This window comes from Kogia breviceps, chromosome 14 (assembly GCF_026419965.1).
Source record: "Kogia breviceps isolate mKogBre1 chromosome 14, mKogBre1 haplotype 1, whole genome shotgun sequence".
NCBI lineage: Eukaryota > Metazoa > Chordata > Mammalia > Artiodactyla > Physeteridae > Kogia > Kogia breviceps.
In genome coordinates this window covers 68,382,838-68,403,232 of record NC_081323.1, presented here as the reverse complement: position 1 = coordinate 68,403,232, position 20,395 = coordinate 68,382,838, and the positions used below count along the sequence as shown (strand labels likewise).

Sequence of the window (20,395 nt, the reverse complement as noted above, 5' to 3'; positions counted from 1 at the left end):
CAATGGAATATTACTCAGCCATAAAAAGAATGAAATAATGCCATTTGCAGCAACATGGATGGACCTAGAGATTATCTACTAGATGAAGTAAGCCAGAGAAAGACAAATATCATATGATATCACTTATATGTGGAATCTTAAAAAATGATACAAATGAACTTATTTACAAAACAGAAATAGACTCACAGACATAGAAAACAAACTTACAATTACCAAAGGGGAAAGGTGAGGGGGAGCAATAAATTAGGAGTTTGGGTTTAACATATACACACTAATATATATATAAAATAGATAATCAACAAGGACCTACTGTAGAGCACAGGGAACTCGACTCAATATGCTGTAATAACCCACATGGGAAAAGAACCTGAAAAAGAACAGATATGAGTATATGTATAACTGAATCATTTTGCTGTACACCTGAAACTAATACAACATTGTAAATCAACAATACTTCAATATTAAAAATTTTTTAAATAAATAATAAAATAAAAAAGATATATATACATGCCACACATATATTTACATAGCACACGTGCATATGCATACAACATATATATATACCATATATGCATAATCCTATCACATATACATATCCATGCCACACATGTCTATACATGTCACATATAAATATACACACAACACATGCATATGCATACCACGTATACAGGCACAGACCACATACACATATACATACTCCATACACACTTACATATACCTATATATACCACATACACATATACATACCACACATGCATACACGTGCCACATATACACATACATGGCACACATACATATATACCACATACACCTACACATATGCCCACCCATAACACTCCCTGAATATCAGCTCCCGCCCCTGCCCTGCACACACGCACACCTCCCTGCTCAGCTGCCACTCATACTCAACTGTCAGAAGCTTTGCTCTTTCTGAGTCACTCTGGGGCCCAGAATATTTGCTGAGACCCTGGAACCCACAATCAGTGGGGGACAGACAACAGTCTCCTACCCAAAAGCTGCCCCCTTCTTCCTTGCCAACAGCTGCCCAGTCTTGTGCAGGATGGGATGGCCAAGCGCTCAGGGAAGGTGGCCCATCTCCAGGAGAAACTTCCAAGCTAAGGGGTCACAACCTTTCAGACCCAATAGCTCCTTTTTGATAATAGAGATATTTGTAATCCCCGCATTACTCCCCCAAAGGGAAATTCAAGGATACCTACACACATAATTTTTTTGTTACATCAGAATAATGACCTGGTTGTAATATAAAGAAAAAATTAAAGGATATCTATAATAAAAAGAATAGGCATTTCAATATATAAATGCCCAGACACCACCACCTGGACAACATCAGGATGAAGCAGTCACATGCTTGATAGCATGACTCAAAATCACCATAAAAGAAACAGCCACAAACACCAGCAGGCACGGGCCTGTGGGGAGCCCCTCAAACACCACCGAGCTGGTTGCCACCAGTGATGTGAGCTCCTGAAAGAGAGAGGGAGCAACTCTTGTTAACGTTCTCAGCAAAACAAAGTACAGTCTTTCTTTGTTACAGTCTGTAGCTGCATCCCTGGAAAAGTTGGTCAACATTAAAACCCTCAAAGCATGTTGTGTTTGTATGCAAAGTGGAATTAGGTTCTAAGTTCAGATGATTATAATGAATGTCTAGAAGGAACACTTTTCACTAGGGGGACTGCCCCATGCATTGCAGGATATGTAACATCTCTGGCTCCTGCACTCTAAATGCCTCTGGCATCCTCTGGTCGTTGTGACAACATCAATGTCTCTATGCAGTTTCCAAAACACCCCGTGGGATCAGTACCATACCTGTGGAAAGCTACAGATTCCAACAAGGAAACAGCCCTCTTGGTCCCTTCCTCCCACCCTTTGGGTTTTGAATCCTATTGTGTGAGGACATGATGCTTGGAACTTTGGCAGCCATCTTGGGGCCATGAGGTAAAGACTGAAACTTCACAGAGATATCACCTTAGTGTCTAACAATCATTGAGTCAATTCCCCAACCCTCTAACTGCCTGCTTCCAGACTTCCCATCACACAAATCAAATGCCTTTATTGTTTAAGCTCTATTATTTGAATATTCTCTGACTTGCAATGGGACACATCTTTACTAATAGAGGTAGACCCAACAGGCCAGCATGGGTGAATAAAACAAATATAAAAGATCCAGGCCATAAAATGATATGATGCCTCAGATTTTACTTTAAATACTCCCAGCAAAAACAAACAAACAAAAATGACTTCCAGTTATAAGATGAATAAGTTCTGGGGCTGTAACATATAGCATTGTGACTATACAATCCTGTATTGTACATTTGAAAGTTGCCAAGAAAGTAGATTTTTAAAGTTCTCACCACACACACACAAAAAAAAACCCTGTAAATATGTGAAGTGATGGATGTGTTAACTAACCTTATTGTGGTAATAATTTTTCAATATATACATATATCAAATCATTACATTATACACCCTATACTTACACAATGTTGTATGTCAATTATATCACGATAAAGTGAGGGGGGGAATGGGATGGGATTGACAAGATTTTCTTTTAAGATAAATCTTGAGAAATCCCTCTTGAGAAAAAAATTTGAATTTTGGCTGTGGGGACAGATGAAACAAGATGGCAAATGTTGATAGCCGCTGAAGCTAGGCAATGGATATACTACACATAACATACTGTATACGATTGTGAAAAGCATCATAAGAAAAAGGTGAAAATATATAATATTTTTAAAGGGTAATTGTTTTTTTAGAAGTTGGCTCACTCCTCTCCTGGAGCTAGGCTATAATTCTTATTTTGCTTTTTTAGAAGAAGTGGAGACTATCCTGAGGGTTGAAATCTGCATCACAAAATGGGTCCCTGTAGATTTTATCATTTCAAGAGTACAGATTAGGGTAACGGAATATTAGGGCTGAGAGACGTTATAGCCCTGTGGCTGAGCCCAGTGGCTTGGCAGCCAAAAGTCCAGGCTCTGCTATCTATGGGGTGTGTGACCTCAGGCAAGTTACTAACCTCTCTGAGCCTCAGTCGCCACTGCTGTAAAATGGGTTTAACAATAGTGCCCCCACCTCTTGCATGATTGTAAGAAACAAATGAAATTACGGGTGTACTTAAGAAACAGTAGCTGCTGTGGCTATTATTTTACCTTTACTTCGAGTCTAAAGCCTGGAGTCTCAGCCTTCCCTTGCCACGCAGGGAAGTGACAAGGTGTTCTCAAGCTTTTAACCTGACTATATTTCTGAGCACCCCCACCTCCATTCTGATCTTATCTCCCCTCCCCTCCCCACCCCACCCCAGTATTAATATGGAGTGAACATTTATAATGTCAAGGACTGGGTTGGGCTCTTTACCTGGATTATCTCGTTTAATTCCTGATATTATTAGACCCATTTTACAGAGGAGGGAACTGAGGCTCAGAGAGGTTAAGGTTGTACACCTCCCAGGTGGGCTCTGAAGCCAGGTGTACCTGATTCCCTAAAGTTGGAGTCATTTTAAAAGTTCTCCCACCACAGGTATTGATGGGGCAGAATAAAGGTCTCACCCCACATTTGGTCTCTACACACAGGTACCACCCAATTTTTTATACCCATTCTGCAGATAAGAAAGCAGAGTCCTACGGTCTATCCCAGCAGCAGAGATGGACCACCTTTCTGACTGTCACATCTCATGAGCTGGGTGTGAAGCTCACATCTCTGGATTCTCCATCCAGTGCTCATTCCACTCGTCTCCCCTCTCTACCTGCTACCCCTCAGCACTGACCCAATTCTGCACCCCAGGCCTGGGGAAGCAGGGGGAGTGACACAGTGGACAACTGGTCCAGGGATCCAAAGATGCACTTCCGGCACCAATAAGTTGTGTGAACTTGGGTCACTGACTTCCCTTCTTTAAGCCCCAAATTCCTCATCTCACCCCAAACCCTACATCTGTGGTCATCTCAACAGTCCCCAGGGACAGTCCCACTCTCCTCTCACACCCTGACACCCCATTCCTCACCCTCACCTTCAGAAGGTGGAGACACAAAGAGTCATAAAACACAAAGAAGCCTGCTCTTCGGAGCCCAAAGTTGCTGTCCTTTCAAGGACAAAGAGAAACAGACCTGCATTAACCACTTACACCTCGACGGTGAGGAGCCATATCTGCGGGAAGCACTGCCACCCTGTGGTCACTAGGCTCCACTGCAGGCCACCTCCAGGGGCTTGCAAGAAGTCCGCCATCTGCTGAAGGGCTGCGATTCAAAAGGTGAAGAGGAAAGCACCGTTGGCCCTTAGGGGTGGCAAAATGCAACAAAGGCAGGAGGAGAGAGAGGGCAATATGGCACACTGGGAAGTGCAAAGGGTGTTTCCCTGCCGAGAATGCTCTTCCCAAAATACGACACACTCCCTCTCTCCCCCCTCCAAGCTTCAGCTCACAGGTGTCGTCTCTCACCGCCCTATTTAGAATGGCAATGTCAGCATGCCCCACAGCCCTGTGCTCTATATTTCCGTGTAGCTCTCATCCCATCTAAGGGGTTATGTGCTTTAGTGCCTTAGATCACAGGTCTTGCCAATTGTGTCTCCCCAACTAGAAAGTTCGTTCTAACAGGACAGGAAGTTTTGTCTGTCTTGCTGGCTGCTGTGTCCCCAGCATCTAGGATAGTACCTGGCCCATGTCACATTTATTTTCAGTTGAATCAAGGAATCAATGAATGAATGGGTTCAGTGGCTAAGGCTCTCTGACCCTCAGTGTGCTCGATTGTAAAATAAGGATAAAAACAATTCCTTCTTTATCTGCATCATAGGATCACCGTGAAGATCAAACGAGTTCCTATTCAGTGGGTTCTGTGGTAAATTGAATACGTCCCTCAAAAATTCACGTCCGGGGCTTCCCTGGTGGCGCAGTGGTTGAGAGTCCGCCTGCCGATGCAGGGGACGCGGGTTTGTGCCCCGGTCCGGGAAGATCCCACATGCCGCGGAGCGGCTGGGCCCGTGAGCCATGGCCGCTGAGCCTGCGCGTCCGGAGCCTGTGCTCCTCAACGGGAGAGGCCACAGCAGTGAGAGGCCCTCGTACAGCAAAAAAAAAAAAAAAAAAAAAAAATTCACGTCCACTCAGAAGCTCAGAATTTGATCTTATTTGGAGATACCGTCTTTGTGGATGTAATTAGCTCAGGGTCATCCTGGATTAGGGCGAGCCCTAAATCCAATGGCACATGGGGAAGAAGGCTGTTCAAAGACGGAGGCAGAGATGGGAGGGATGCTGCCTCCAGACAAGGAACACCTGGGGCCGCCAGAAGCTGGAAGAGGCATGGACAGACTCTTCCCTTCAGCGGGAGCATGGCCCCACCTACACCTCGATTTTGGATTGCTCACCTCCGGAACTGTGAGAGAATAAATGCCTGCTGTGTTAAGCCACCTAGTTTGTCACACTTTGTTGTTGCAGCAGCCACAAGAAACTAAAACAGGTTCCTGTTTAACACACTGGAAGGGGCGAAGCAGATGTCTGTGGTTGAATTACACGCATATCCTGTTCACCACAGCCCCAGTCAGCACGGATTCTTTATATGTATTTTTCTCTGGAATGTTTTCTTCTAAAACTAAAGGCTAGGGACTTCCCTGGTGGTGCACTGGCTAAGAATCCACCTGCCGATGCAGGGAACACGGGTTCGAGCCCTGGTCCGGGAAGATCCCACATGCCGCAGAGCAACTAAGCCCGCACACCACAACTGCTGAACCCGCGCACCACAACTACTGAAGCCCGCGCGCCTGGAGCCCGTGCTCCGCAACAAGAGAAGCCACCGCAGGGAGAAGCCCATGCACCGCATCGAAGAGTAGCCCCCGCTTGCCGCAACTAGAGAAAAGCCTTCATGCAGCCACGAAGACCCAACGCAGCCAAAAATAAACATAAAATAAATAAATTTATAATAAAAATAAAAGGCCTTTGCCTCATGCTGATTACAAATGTGCACATAGCCAATGAGTGCGGGCGTCAGCCGGGGCTCCACAGTCTCAGCCCGGGAGCGTGAGCAGCTCTTGCTGCAGCAGGTGGTCTCCAGCAGAGGAGGCTCCTAGGGTGGCAGGTTCCCCAATTGGTATGGCTCACTCTGCACCCACCTCTCTTTCTCCTGCTTCTCTTGGGTTTGGTGGACGATTCTGGCCCATCATGGAGTATCAGAGGTACACTGGTGAGAAAGCCAGACCTGGTGGTGAAGGAAAGGTTTTCCACCAGCTCTAGACTCCTCCAAGGAAATGTGTGTGTTCGTTTCTTACTGCTGCTGTAACAACTTATCACAAATTTATGACTTAAAACCACATTTATTTATCATTTCACATTTCTGGAAGTCAAGAGTCTGAAATAGGTTTTCTTAGGCTAAAAGTAAACGTGTTGATAGAGCTGGTTCCTTGTGGAAACCGTAGGGGACAATCTATTGCCTTGACTTTTCCAGCTTCTAGAAGCCATCCGCATTCCTTGGCTCATGGCCCCTTCCAGTCAGCAGCCTCCACACTCCGTCCTCTGCTTCCATCATTACATCTCTTTCTCTGACTCTGACCCTCCTGTCTCCCTCTTTCCCTTACAAGGACCCTTGTGAGTCCATGCCGCCCACCTGGATAACACAGGATCATCTCCCATCGCAAGATCCTCAACTTAATCACGTCTGCAAAGTCCCTTTGCCGTGTAAGGTAACATTCACAGGTTCTAGAGATTAGGACGCTGGCATCCGTGGAGGCGGGGGACATTGTTTTGCTGACCACAGTAGTGAAGGGAGAAAGATGGTCAAGAGCAGCCAGCAGTTTGGGTCAGATGGAGGCCTTCTGACATTTCCCATGGCCCCCTGGCCATTCTCTGCCCAGCAGAGGAAAGATTTCCTCAATACACGGAACAGATCATATGCCTGTGCCTGCTGTCAACCTGCCATATCTTCCTGTCACTCAGAATAAAACCCAAACTTCTGACTACAAGGATCTACCGATCTGACCTTGGCCACTTCACCCGACCTCATGGCCCAACACTGCAGCTTGCTAACTGTGCTCTAGCCACTCTTTCCTTCTTTCTGTTCCTCAAACACAGAAGGTCATTCCCACCTCAGGCCCTTTGCACCTGCTGTTTCCACTGTGTGAACTGCTCTCTTCCCTCTCACCTTCCACCCAGGCACCTTCTCGTGCTGCAGGTCTCTGCTCACAGAGGCCCACTCTTACCACCTGATCCAAAGGGGCCTCCCACCCATGCCCGTTATTCCAATGTGATTATTCCATCACATTATTTTATTTTCCTTTCTTCATAGCACTTATCACTATCTGAAGTCATCTCAACTATTTTATTTACTCGCTTACCTTCTGTCTGTCTAAGCTCCAGGAGATTAGGAACCTCACCTGCCTTCTTCGCTGCTGCCTCTCCAATGCCGTGCACTGAGCTTGGCAAGTAAGAAGTGCTTGTTAATTGTTTGTTGTATCAACAAGTCTCATAGGTAATCATACTTACAGGTATTATTACTACCCCTATTTTACTGAGGAGAAAACTGAGGTACAGAGAAGTTCTGTAACTTGTCCAAGGCCACAGAGCTATGTACTAGCTTCCTAGGGCTGCCATAACAAAGTACCATAAACTGGGTGGTTTAAACAACAGAAGTTCATCGTCTCACAGTTCTAGAGGCTGCAAGTCCAAGATCAAGGTGTCAGCAGGCTTGGTTCCTCCTGAGGGCTGTGAGGAAAGGATGTGTCCCAGGCCTCTCTCCTTGGCTTGTGGATGCCATCTTCTCCCTGCGTCTCTTCACATTCTCTTCCCTCTTGCATGTCTGTGTCCAATTTCCCCCTTTTATGAGGACATCTGTCAGATTGGATTAGGGCTCACCCTAAATGACCTCACTTCAACTTGATTACCTCTGTAAAGATCCTATCTTCTAAGAGGTCACATTCTGCAGTCCTGGGGCTTAGGACTTCAACATGTGAATTTAGCAGTGTGGGAGGACAATTCAGCCCATGGTAACTAGCATGTGGCATAGGCAGGATTCAAACCCAGCGCTGTGTGACACGACATCACCGCAAGAGAGAGGAAGGTGACTGTAGTGGATGGTGGTATCGGTGGCGCCCACTGTCATGCAGTCTGACTTCTCTCGCTCAACCCCACCTACTCATTTATAGCAAAGCCCAGAGCATGGGGCACACCAGAGACACTGTCAGAATCAAAACATGAGCTATCTGCCCTGAGACACTTCTAACAGGACAAAGAGATGTCTCCCCCTAGCGGGCGTCTCAGGAAATGCCATTGGGAAGAAGGAGAAAAGGGAGCCTTGCTGAGGTCCCTCTTGAGTGAGAACTTGAAAGTGAAACTGGACAACAGTCATGACGACCCTGGGGGGCAGGGCAGCCACTGCCGCTCAGCTCCAACTCTGGGCTCTGCGGGATGGTGGGGTCTCGGCTCCCAGAGAGGACATCTCCACCAGGGGACAGCAAAGGTCCCATTAATTTTCAAGCTACAGCCGCCATCGAGTCCCTTTGAGCTCCTCGTGGTGAGAAATGAGCAGGCAAATAAAGGAGCCGCTGTCCAGGCAGCAGGAAGCACCTCTCGGATTAGTGGGAGAGGCAGGGCTGCCTTCCCACCAAGGGGCTGGGGCAAGGATGCTTAGCATCCACATGACTTCACCTGGGCACCTTGTGCCAGCTTCTGATAACGTCTTGGTCAGTTCAGCTGCCATAACAAAGTACCACAGACTGGCTCTTCACCAACAGAAATTTATTTCTCACAGTTCTGGAAGCTGGAAGTCCAAGATCAGGGTGCCAGCAGGGTCGGGTTCTAGTGAGGGCATCTTCTAGGTTACAGACAGCCAATTTCTCATTGTATCCTCACATAGCAGAAAGAGGAGGCTCTCTGGGACCCATTTTATAAGGACACTAATCCCATCCCTGAGGACTCCACTCTCGTGACTTAATCTCTTCCCAAAGGTGCCACTTCCTAATGCCATCACATTGGGGGTTAGGATGTCAACATATGAATCTAGGGCGACACAAACACTCAGTCCATGGCACGTGGGGGTCAAGTGCAGCAGCCACAGCCTGAGCAGGGGATGGTGACCTTGAAGATGAAGATCTCGGTCAGTCCCAAGTAAACCCCTGAGGTCAGCAGGGGACACGGCCAAGGGCAAGGAGATGGAGTGTGAATAAGAGAGAACAGAGACTGCGAAGCCCTGCTGGAAGCTGAGTCTCCCTTCCAGCCTCTTCCCTTCAGGAAGGGGGTGGGCAGATGCTGACACGGAGCCCAGGACACAACTCAGACTCCAGTTTCATGGAAGACCATCCCAATACATGAGAGAAGTTCTAATCTCTTGCAATCATGCAGAAGGGATATAGTAGGTGAAAAGAGTGAGAGTCCATATTCATATCTGCTTGTAATGATTCTGCACCCAATTACAATGTGTTTTTCCCACACCACCAAGCAATTCTTTGACACCAGCTGTGTGTCCTACAATTCAACTCAATTCTGACACTCTCTACCTGGAGGTAGCACCAGGTCCCACAGGTTGTGGACTCAGTCCTACAAGACCCCCCCTTCCACCCCCACCCCACCGCAAGATACCAATGGTATATCCAGTTTGTCTCCTGTGCTTCTGACTGATCAGTTATACATTGGAGCTTCTTCATGTTTGATTAATTTGCTAGAGTATCTCACAGAACTCAGAGAAACATTTTGCTTACTAGGTCAAAGGTTTATTACAAAAGAATATAACTCAGGAACAGCCAGGTGGAAGAGATACATCAGGCAATGTATGGAGAAAGGGTGTGGAGATTCCTTGCCCTCTCCAAGCACACCACTCCCTTCAAATCTCCATGTGATCACCAACCCCGAAGCTCTCTGAAACCCATCCTTTTTGGGTTTTTATGTAGGCTTCAGTATAGAGGCATGATCGATTCAATCATTGGCCACTGGTGACTGATTCAACTTCCAGCCCCTCCCCTCTCTGAAGACTGAAAGTTCCCACCCTCTAATCACATGGTTGGTTCCCCATTCAACCAGCTCCCAGCCATAGGTGCTTCCAAAGTCACCTCATTAACATAACAGAAGACTCCTTTCTGCTCTCATCACAGGAAATTCCAAGGGTTTTAGGAGCTCTGTTCCAGGAACAGAGATGAAGACCAGATATATATTTCTTATTATAAATCACAATATCACAGCTTGAACTTGAATTTGTCAAAATAAAAACTTCTGGAATCCTGTAGAAGAAAGGAAGAGCAGTGGTTACCTGTGAGGGAGGTTACCTGGGTGCATGGCTGCAGAAAGGACAGAGCTGCAGCAGACAGGCTGAGGGGAGAGAGGGGCTGAGATGGAGGCTGTAGGGCACCTGCCAACCATGGTCACCAGCACAGAGTCAAGTGTCCCAGGAGGATGCCGTTTTCCTCTCACTGAGCCCCTGGAAAGCTCTCTGCCCCCCCCCCCAAAGGATGGGGGTTTACACTGGGTATCTCTTTACATTGCTGTGTTTTTGTGGGTTTTTAAAAATTAATTTATTTATTTTTGGCTGCGTTGGATCTTTTTTGTTGCACGGCCTTTCTCTAGTTGTGGCAAGTGGGGGTTACTCTTCATTGTGGTGCGTGGGCTTCTCATTGCTGTGGCTTCTCTTGTGGAGCACGGGCTCTAGGCGCACTGGCTTCAGTAGTTGTGGCACACGGGCTCAGTAGTTGTGGCTCGCGGGCTCTAGAACACAGGCTCAGTAGTTGTGGCGCACAGGCTTAGTTGCTCCGCGACATGAGGGATCTTCCCAGACCAGGGATCAAACCCGTGTCCCCTGCATTGGCAGGCGGATTCTTAACCACTGCGTCACCAGGGAAGCCCTACATTGCTGTTTTTTAACTGCTTGAACATATTATCCACCAAGAAATAAATTTTTAAAATAACCTTAACTATTTTAGAGTGTATGTATGTTGTTACAAATTTTCTGGGTCTTACAAGTCTTCATCCACTTCAATATAGAGAATCTGCTTTTAAAAATCAAGCTTTGGGCTTCCCTGGTGGCACAGTGGTTGAGAGTCCGCCTGCCGATGCAGGGGACATGGGTTCGTGTCCCGGTCCGGGAAGATCCCACATGCCGCAGAGCGGCTGGGCCCGTGAGCCATGGCCGCTGAGCCTGTGCGTCCGGAGCCTGTGCTCCGCAACGGGAGAGGCCACAGCAGTGAGAGGCCCGCGTACCGCAAAAAAAAAAAAAATTTTTTTAATACAAAAAAAAAAAAAATCAAGCTTCAAGAAATAACTTTTTGAAAAATGCAAATAAGTACCTTTCCTGCAGAACTGTTGATAAGCAGGGGAAATCTAGAAATAATCCAACTGCACAATGATAAGAAATATTTACATAATCATGGATCCGGGTCTAAAAGCCATGCTTATAAACTAGTTTTTATAAAATTCCATGTGTAAAACTTGTTTTAAGAAAACGTTGTCAAGAAATAACAAGCATTGGTGAAAATGTGGAGAAAGGACGATCCTTGTGCCTTGTTGGTGGGAATATAAATTGGTACAATCATTATAGAAAAATGAAAGGAGGCTCCTCAAATATTAAATATGAACCAGCAATCCCACTTCTGGGTATATATCCAAAGACATGGAAACAATCTGTGTCTACTGACAGATGAATGGATAAAGAAAATGTGATAGATAGATAGGTAGATAGATAGATAGAATTCAAACATAGAAAGGAAGGAAGTCATGCCATTCGTGACAACATAAATGAAACTGGAGGGTATTACGTTAAGTGAAACAAGCCAGACACAGAAAGACAAACTATATGATTTCACTTATATGTAAAATCTTTTTAAAGCCAAATTAACAGAAACAGCAAGTAGGATAGTGGTTGCCAGGGGCTGGGGTGGGAGTGGGAGTGTGGGAGGGAATGGGGAAATATTGGTCAAAGGGTACAACTTTCCAGTTATAAGATGAATAAGTTCTGGGGATGTAATGGACAGCATGGTGACTATAGTTAGTAATACTTTATTGTTTACTTGAAAGTTGCTATGAGAGCAGATCTTAAATGATCTCTCCACCACCAACACCACCACACAAAAATGGTAATTATGTGAGATAATGGAGGTGTTAACTAACTTTATTGAGGTAATCATTTCACAATATATACATGTATCAAATTATCATGTTGTATACCTTAAACTTACACTATGTCAATTATATCTCAATAAGACTAGAAAAAAAGAGAAAATGTTGTCAGGTTAATTATCTATCTGGGGTGACAATGAAATATGATACAGTCATTTAAGTTTTTTCAAATAACATTCAACCATGTGCCATGATATTTAGGATTTATAGTATTTGCTGGTTTTTCTGCAATATGCATATGTTAGTTTTGTAGTGAGAGAAGCTGTTTTACCATAAGCTGTATTAAAGTAAAATAAGGAAGTGAAGGGGTTGGGGGGGCCTTGGACCTCCCAGGACCTCCTCATCCCTGTGTGGCCACACTGGTCTTCCCTGTCAGCCAAGTTCGACTATTTCACCAGGTGAGATTTACTGAAATCCAGACATCAGCTCCCCATTCTCTCTGTAACTGCAGATGGGTCTCTCCCCAATCTGTCTCCATCATGACTGAATGTTTGTGATCCTCCTAAATTCATACATTGAAGCCCTAACCCACAATATGATGGTATTAGGAGATGGGGTATTTGGGAGGCAATTAGGTTCAGATGAGGTCATGAGGGTGGGGACCCCATGATGGGATTAGTGCCCTTGTAAGAAGAGGAAGAGGCACCAGAGCTCTCTCTGCACCATGTGAGGACACAGTGAGAAGGCAGCCAACTACAATCTAGGAGGAGAGTTTTTACAAGAACCTGACGATTCTGGCACCCTGATCTTGGACTTCCAGCCTCTAGAACTGTGAGAAATAAATGTCTGTTTTTTATAAGCTGCCAGTCTATTGTATTTTGTTACTGCAGCCAGAATGGACCAAGACAATCTCCCTCCTAGCAGCCAGAGGAAAAATTGCAGAATTTGCCTCAGATCTTGTACCCCTGCTTAAACTTTTTGGTTGGCCCCACTGCCCTCAGGACAGACCTACACCCCTTACCTTTCCACCCTTCCACCCTCCTCTAGGGCCCCTACCATCCTGTTCCCTGTGCTCCAGCTACCTTGGACTTCTTTCAGCTCTTCAAAAGCTACCTAGGCCTTTGCTCATGAGGTTTCCTACACTGAGAGCCCCATTTTCCTGATCTTTCACCCAGTTAGCTGAGAGTCAGCCTCCAGGGGTCAACTTAGGTGTCATTGCCTCTGACCCCCCAAGTCAGAGTCAGGAACCTTCCTCTGAACTCCTGGGCCCCGTGCCAGCTCTCAGAGCAAGTACTGCATCTATAACTGTCTATTCATGATTGTATGAGTCACTCCGAACAGAAGAGATGATCCTCCCAAAACAGGACAATGTAGAAAATATTGCTTGGGTTAATATTGCCAGGTAACAAAGAATCCCAAAACTTAGTGACTCTACATAACAACACAGTTTTATTATCTCTTTTAATTCTAGGGGTTGACCAGGCTCAGCTGGCAATTCTTCCGCTCGACATGTTGTCACCTGGAACTGCAGTCATCTGAAGGCTCAGCTGGGCTGGATGTCCAGGTGGCTCACTCACATGGCTGGTGGCTGCAAGCTCAGCTGGGGCTGTTGACCAGAGCACTGAAGCTCTCCAAGCTGTGGCCTCTCCATGCAACTTGGTGTTCTCACAGCCTGGCAGCTAGGTTCTAACAGAGAGGGTCCCAAGCATGTGGAAGCAGAAGCTTCAGGTCTCTACAGGTCCAGTCTTAGATGATACACAGCATCACTTCTATCATATTCCACTGAGCAAAGAGACTCACAAGGCCAGCCCTGATTCAGGGGGAAGGGAAACAGACTCCACGTCTTGATAGGAGGAATAGCTGGAATTTGCAGCTTACCTTTTTTTTTTCATTGAAATACATTTGACATATAACATTATGTACATTTAAAGTGCACAAGCTATTAGTTTGATATATTTATATTTAGTAATATGATGACCATTGTAAGGATAATTAGCACCTCTATCACGTCACATAATTGTCATTTCCGTTTAGTGGTTAGAATAAGTTCTAGTCTCTTAGCAAGTTTGATGATGATAAGACAATATTGTTGTCTACAGAGTCATTATCCTGTGCATTAATCCCTAGGACTCACTACAAGTTTGTACCCTTAAACTGCATCTGTTCTATCCTGCCCAACCACCATCCCCTGGTAACCACCATTTGACTCTGCTTTTCTGAATTTGGCTTTTCTAGATTCCACATATGTTACATCACGCAGTATTTGTCTTTCTCCCTCTGACTTACCTCACTGAGTATAATGCCCTCGAGGTCTTTAATCCACTACAAGTGTTTGTTTACAAAAGGGCTAGTGACAAAGGCGTAGGTGCAGGGGAGCCAAGTAGGATAGTGTGTCACCTGGGGTTAGTGGTCACAGGGAAGGAGTGGTTACCAGAATCCAAAGGAAAGAGATTTGCATGGAAATGGCTGCCTCACAAAGAAGAGTGACTTTCAGTTGAAGGCCATCTCCACCCCAAAGCACAGGAATAAACACCCTGGCCTCTGTTGCCTTCCTCTCTCCAATCTCCTGCCAGGGCTCTCCCTCGGCCAAACCCAACCAGAAGCCGGATGGCTGTGAGTCCATTGAGGTAATCTACAAAGCCCAGCTTCCTGGGGCAAAAGAGGGGCAGAGAGTGGATCTGGGGGGACAGACAGAGATTCAGCATATGTGTCCACCTTCCCTACCAGACTGTAAACCCCTAGAAGACCAGCACATTTAATCAGTCAGGTGAGGGCGGGCTGTGTTTGCAGAAACACACACGCCTCGACACTTAGTTGCATAAAAGAGTGAAGTTTCTTTCTGCTTCATGCATATGTACCTCGTGGGTCTCTGCTCATCGTGGTCACCCAGGCACTCAGAGACCCAGAAGGTCCCAAGGCTGGCAATGAAGCCACCATTTTGCACAGTGCCACAGGGAAGAAAGCACAGGAGGGCTTCTTGACAACCATGGAATCTTTCTCCTGGAAGTGACACCAATCACTCCCACTACAACTCACTGGCCAGGAGTGGTCACCCACCCTCCCACAAAGCGACTGATGTGCAGTCCTACCACACATCCAGAAGGCAGCAAGCTGGAAATATTGAGTCAACAGCATTAACATCCTGTTCTTGTTTGCATCCCTGGCCCCTAGTGAGGTACCCTGGTAATGTTTGTCAACTGACTAAATGACTATCATAGCAGGACCATTCTCCTGTTGGTGGCAGAGAATAGAAGGGTGAGAATAATCCACTGGGCTACTTGTCCCCCAAAGTGAACTTCAGGTAGAAAAAATATGACAGTAAAACGATTACAAGAAAGTGCATAAATAGCCATTGTTCATGTACTCATTCGACATGCATAGTGAGTGCCTAGAAGTTTCCAGATTCCCATGGATTCTGGTATTTGGACAGGAAAGGGCTCTGTATCACTCAAGTTTTTGTTTGCAAGCAATAGAAACTGGCTCTGGTTAATTAAGCAGTAAAGGTGTTTGGTCAAAAGTTATTGGAGGAGTTTTGTAATCGTCTGTACCCAATAGGGCCCAGAGAGGGGAAGCTGGGTGTCCCAGCTGGGTGCTTCCCAGCACTGGGAATGGGACACTCCAGAGGAAGGCCCGCCCTGAGCCTGTTCTGGTTTCCCCCTTGCATGGCATCTGCCCAGCTGGCAATGGATACATTTCCTCTGCTCTGTCCTCTTTCTTCTCCCCCAGCTCCTGGTTTCTTCCTCTGCCCTGACTCACTTTCATCCCTGCCTGCCCCCGTTACATAACTGTCCCCTGTTATGTAACCCAAGTCACCCCAGGCTCCCATCCCCTCCTCGAAGCTCCCACTTCAGCCTCGCCTGTCAGGTACAATCCTTCACAGTTGGCTGGGCCAAACCCTCAAGAGGAATGCGAAGAGAGGGAGGAGGAGAAGGGAGGGGGAAGGGGCGAGGGAGAGGCTATTCCTCAGCCCAGCAGGGGCTGGACGAGGCTCCCTGGGAGGAAGGAGCTCCGGAGGGTCCTGTTCTGCACATGAGGCCCTGGCCCATGGACTGCTGTCAGGGGACACAAGCTGGTTTTCTGTGCCTCAACTTCCACTTCTGTAAAATGGGAATAGAGATATAGTTAATAATACTGTACTGCATACTTGAAATTTGCTAAAAGAATAGATCTTAAGTGATTTGACTACACCCCTCTAAAAAAAGAAATAACTTTGTAAGGTGATGGAGTGTTAATTTGCTTAATTGTGGTAACATTTCATAATGTATACATATATCAAATCACGTCATATGCCTCAAATACAATTTTTTTTTTTTTTTTTTTTTTTTTTTTTTTTTTTTTTGGTATGCGGGCCTCTCACTGTTGTGGCCTCTCCCGTTGCGGAGCACAGGCTCCAGACGCGCAGGCCCAGCGGCCATGGCTCACGGGCTCAGCCGCTCCGCGGCATGTGGGATCCTCCCGGACCAGGGCACAAACCCGTGTCTCCTGCATCGGCAGGCGGATTCTCAACCACTGCGCCACCAGGGAAGCCCTCAAATACAATTTTTATTTGCCAATTATACCTCAAATAAGCTGGAAAAACGTTTTGATAAAGTTAAATGGGGAGGGCTTCCCTGGTGGCGCAGTGGTTGAGAGTCCGCCTGCCGATGCAAGGGACACAGGTTCGTGCCCCGGTCCGGAAGGATCCCATGTGCCGCGAAGCGGCTGGGCCTGTGAGCCATGGCCACAGAGCCTGTGCGTCCGGAGCCTGTGCTCCCCAACGGGAGAGACCACAGCAGTGAGAGGCCCACGTACCACAAAAAAAAAAAAAAAAAAATGTTAAATGGGGATATATTTTACCTCATAGGATTATCAGGATTGAAAAAGAGTTTTTATATATATATATATATATATATATATATATAATTTAGAACAGTGCCTGGCACTCCATAAATACTAAAGAACTATTTGCAGGACTTCCCTGGCAGCCCAGTGGTTAAAATTCCACGCTTCCAAGGGAAGGGTGCAAGTTTGATCCCTGGTGGGGAGACTAAGATCCCACATGCCACACAATGCAGCCAAAAAATAAAAATTTTAAAAACAGCTTTAAAAAAAATAACTATTTGCTTTCTTTTGGTGAGATGGATTCTAAATGTGTGTCTTGATCAGTGGTTCTCAAACTTCATGTTCTCGGAACCCGTTTACACTCTTAAAATTGATAGAAGACTTCAAAGAGGTTTTATTTAGGTGGGTTATACCTACCAATATTTACCATATTTTAAATTAAAGCTAAGCAATTTTTTAAAATATTTATTCATTCATCTAAAATTGATAATAATAAACTCATCACCTGTTAACGCAAAATCTTTTTACCAAAAAACCCCCTCGATTTTCCAAAACAAAAAGCACTAGTGAAAAGCATAGTGATATTTTACATTTTTGAAAATCTCTGTTATGTCTGACTTAATAGAAGACAGCTTGTATGTCACATCTGCCAATGCATGCAACCTGTTGCAATATCAAGTGTCTTGAAGATGCTAGAAAATTTCACTGTATACTCATGAAAGAATGATAGTGAAAAGGACAAATAAGACATTTGTACTATTATGAAAACAGTTTTCATCTGGCAGACCCCCTGAGAGGTTCCCTGGAACACACTTTGGGAAAAACCTGGTACGCTGAGGAGAGGAAGAGGGCAGAGAAAACAGGCATATTTTCATGTCTTCACCCAATTTGTGAAGCCCTACTTGGCACCAACTCCATCCAGGCAATGATGCAAAGCCCTTGACAGGTATCAGCTCAGTTACTGCTCATTTAACTCTGATGGGTGGGGCCTGTTATGATCACCCTCCACTGCACAGATGTAGAAACCAGCCTAGACACAGAGATACTAAGTGACTTTTCCAAGGTTGCACAGTGGTCTTGATATTCAGTGCCCAGTATTTCTGACTCAAGAGGTCCTGCTCTTAAACTCGGAGTTCTAATGTTTCCTCCCACCCAGCTTAGGCCACTTCTGGCCAATGAAATGTAAGGGGAAGTCCACATCTGAGAGGAGATGGGGAAAGGGGTAGTTCTAGGAATGATTTCCTTCCTGGTTAACAGGAGGCTCATAAGGAGAGTTCTCTTCCCTGAACCTCTTTCCTACATTTTGAGAGTATCAGGTGAAGACTTGATGGTGCTGTGGCAACCGTCTTGTGACCATGAGGTGCCAACCCGAGGATGGCAGAACAGAAGGCTGGAAAGAGTCTGGGCCCATGTTGACATTGTTGAGCCATGAACCAACTGTGAGATCACTCACATCCCAACTTACTGTTGTATGATAACAAGAATCCCTATTGTTTAGGCCATTCTTTTGTTCTGTTACTTGAATACTGCCTAACCTACACCTTTGGGGACATTTGGAGCATGCCCCCATGTTGGCCTCACAGGGAACCACAGGGGCCATGATGAGACTATTCCAAGCAATTTGTGGACCACAGACAAGGACCTGTGGGAGCCAATTCGGGAAAGAAATAGCACGTGGCTGCTACATGGTGATGGCAGTTGACACCCTGGTTTGTGGACACCTGTGAGGCACCCCGATGGGGACTCTGGAAGTAACTGAGGAACACTTTGCAAGAGTGACTGAATCTTTTGGGAGGCAGAAGTTACACTGAGGCAAGAAAGAGTGTGATGATCGATTAGTGATGTCTGTCACAGGCACAAACCCATAGAGTGGTAGCAATGATATGTCCCACACTTGCTTACTCCTGGCTGATCACTCCAAAAATGCATCCAGAGATGACACTGGCCTGAAGTGTCTCTCACTCCCACTCTGGAGGGAAAGTCAAGTTCTGGAGTCTCCGGGGAAGCTGAGGCCCCAAGCAAGGGCTCCCAGAGCTCCATTAATTGGAGGACTCCCCCATGCCTTGGACTAACCACCTCTCACACTCTAGTGAAACAGTCTGCCTCCTCAGCTGGCCTGGAGCTCCCTGAAGCAGGATCCACCTCATGTCCATATGTGAACCACAGCGGGATCGGGCACAGAGCCTGGCACTTAGCAGATACCCAAGGATCATGTTAGTGATGCCATCAAGGTCTTACATTCAGGCAGTCACCTGTCTGAGGCAATTAGAGGGGTACTGAAATTATCCTATCAGATGCCTGAATCCCCATCATTCAAATTCACTTCTCCATGGAGTTAAGCTGATGTTTCCAGAAATTTCACCTGTGAGGTAGTGCAGTGAATGAGAAGAGCATGAGTGTCCAAGACTCAATTTTGTCACAGCAAGATACCGATATCTACCTCAGAAGTTTCCATGGTTAGAACAAGATGATCCACAGAAATGGACTTAGCAATTCCAGAGTCCTGAGCAGCACCTTCATTTGGAAGATGATCTATTTGGCAGAGAAAAGAGGTTTGGGTACAGAATAGACATACTTCAAAGGCGAAAGCAAGGCTGGAATTTAATTATTTGCTTAGTCAACAAATATCTGTTGAACTGGGCACGGGATACAAAGATGAACAACAGACATGGTTCCTTGTTTTCATTGAGCTTAGAGCCTCTAGTCACATGAGTAAATAAAACTGAAAGTTCAGTTCCACAGTCATACTAATCACACATAAAGTGTTCAATAGCCACATATCACTGGTGACTACCATATCGGATGGTGCAGATAGAGAACACTTCCATCATTATGGAAAGTTCTTATTGGGACAGCACTGAGATACAGTCTAGCAGGGCTACAGACACTAAAAAACGAGCCCCACAAACACCTAATTACACATCGTGACATTTGTCAGTAGAAAAGCCGCAGGCAGTGCTCTCATCATTTTTCAGTTGAGAAGTAGAGCCAGGGAAGCCATTAGCTTGAAGTGGACTGAGCATTTGAGAGCTGACATAGCTCCTGGCACCTCCTAGAGCTGTTCCCTCCAGGACTGGAAACTGGGAGAGCACTGCAGGGACATGAGGCTTGTCTATGATATCTGACCTTGCAGCAAATGACACTAGTTTAGCCACTGGTTGAGAGGAAGGGCCTGGGTTGCATCCTAGTTCTGCCAACTGTATGACTGTGGCGGGTAATTAACCCCCCTGGGCCTCAGTGTCTCCATCTGTAACATGGATGAACAACAGTATCTGGCATAGAGGGTTTCTGGGAGGATTAAATACTTTGAAGAATATAAAGCTCTTAGAAGAGCTCCTGGTCCACAGTGAGTACTACATAAGTTATCATGATGATGGTGATGGGTCCTTAGGACCTTGAACTCTGTGGGGGAGGCGGGGGGAGATGCACCTGCTACTCAATAGCCTCCTTCATTTTCACCCTTTGCTTCCCAAAGTATCATCACTCAAAGCTAAACTGATCATCACAGCCAGGGTCCCTCTGTAAAATAAGCCAGGAAAGGGAATA

At 45.9% G+C, this 20,395-nt stretch overlaps 1 protein-coding gene across 1 annotated transcript in view; it reads right to left on the bottom strand.

The window, feature by feature from the left end:
* Positions 1-282: 282 nt before the first annotated feature.
* The window catches only part of IQCK (IQ motif containing K), a 159,352-nt gene continuing 139,239 nt past the window's right edge, over positions 283-20,395 (bottom strand). The window contains exon 10 of the mRNA XM_067012684.1: positions 283-367. Within this exon, the coding sequence (XP_066868785.1) occupies positions 333-367 (35 nt within the window). The 3' untranslated portion in view covers positions 283-332. The remainder of the gene's footprint in view (positions 368-20,395) is intronic.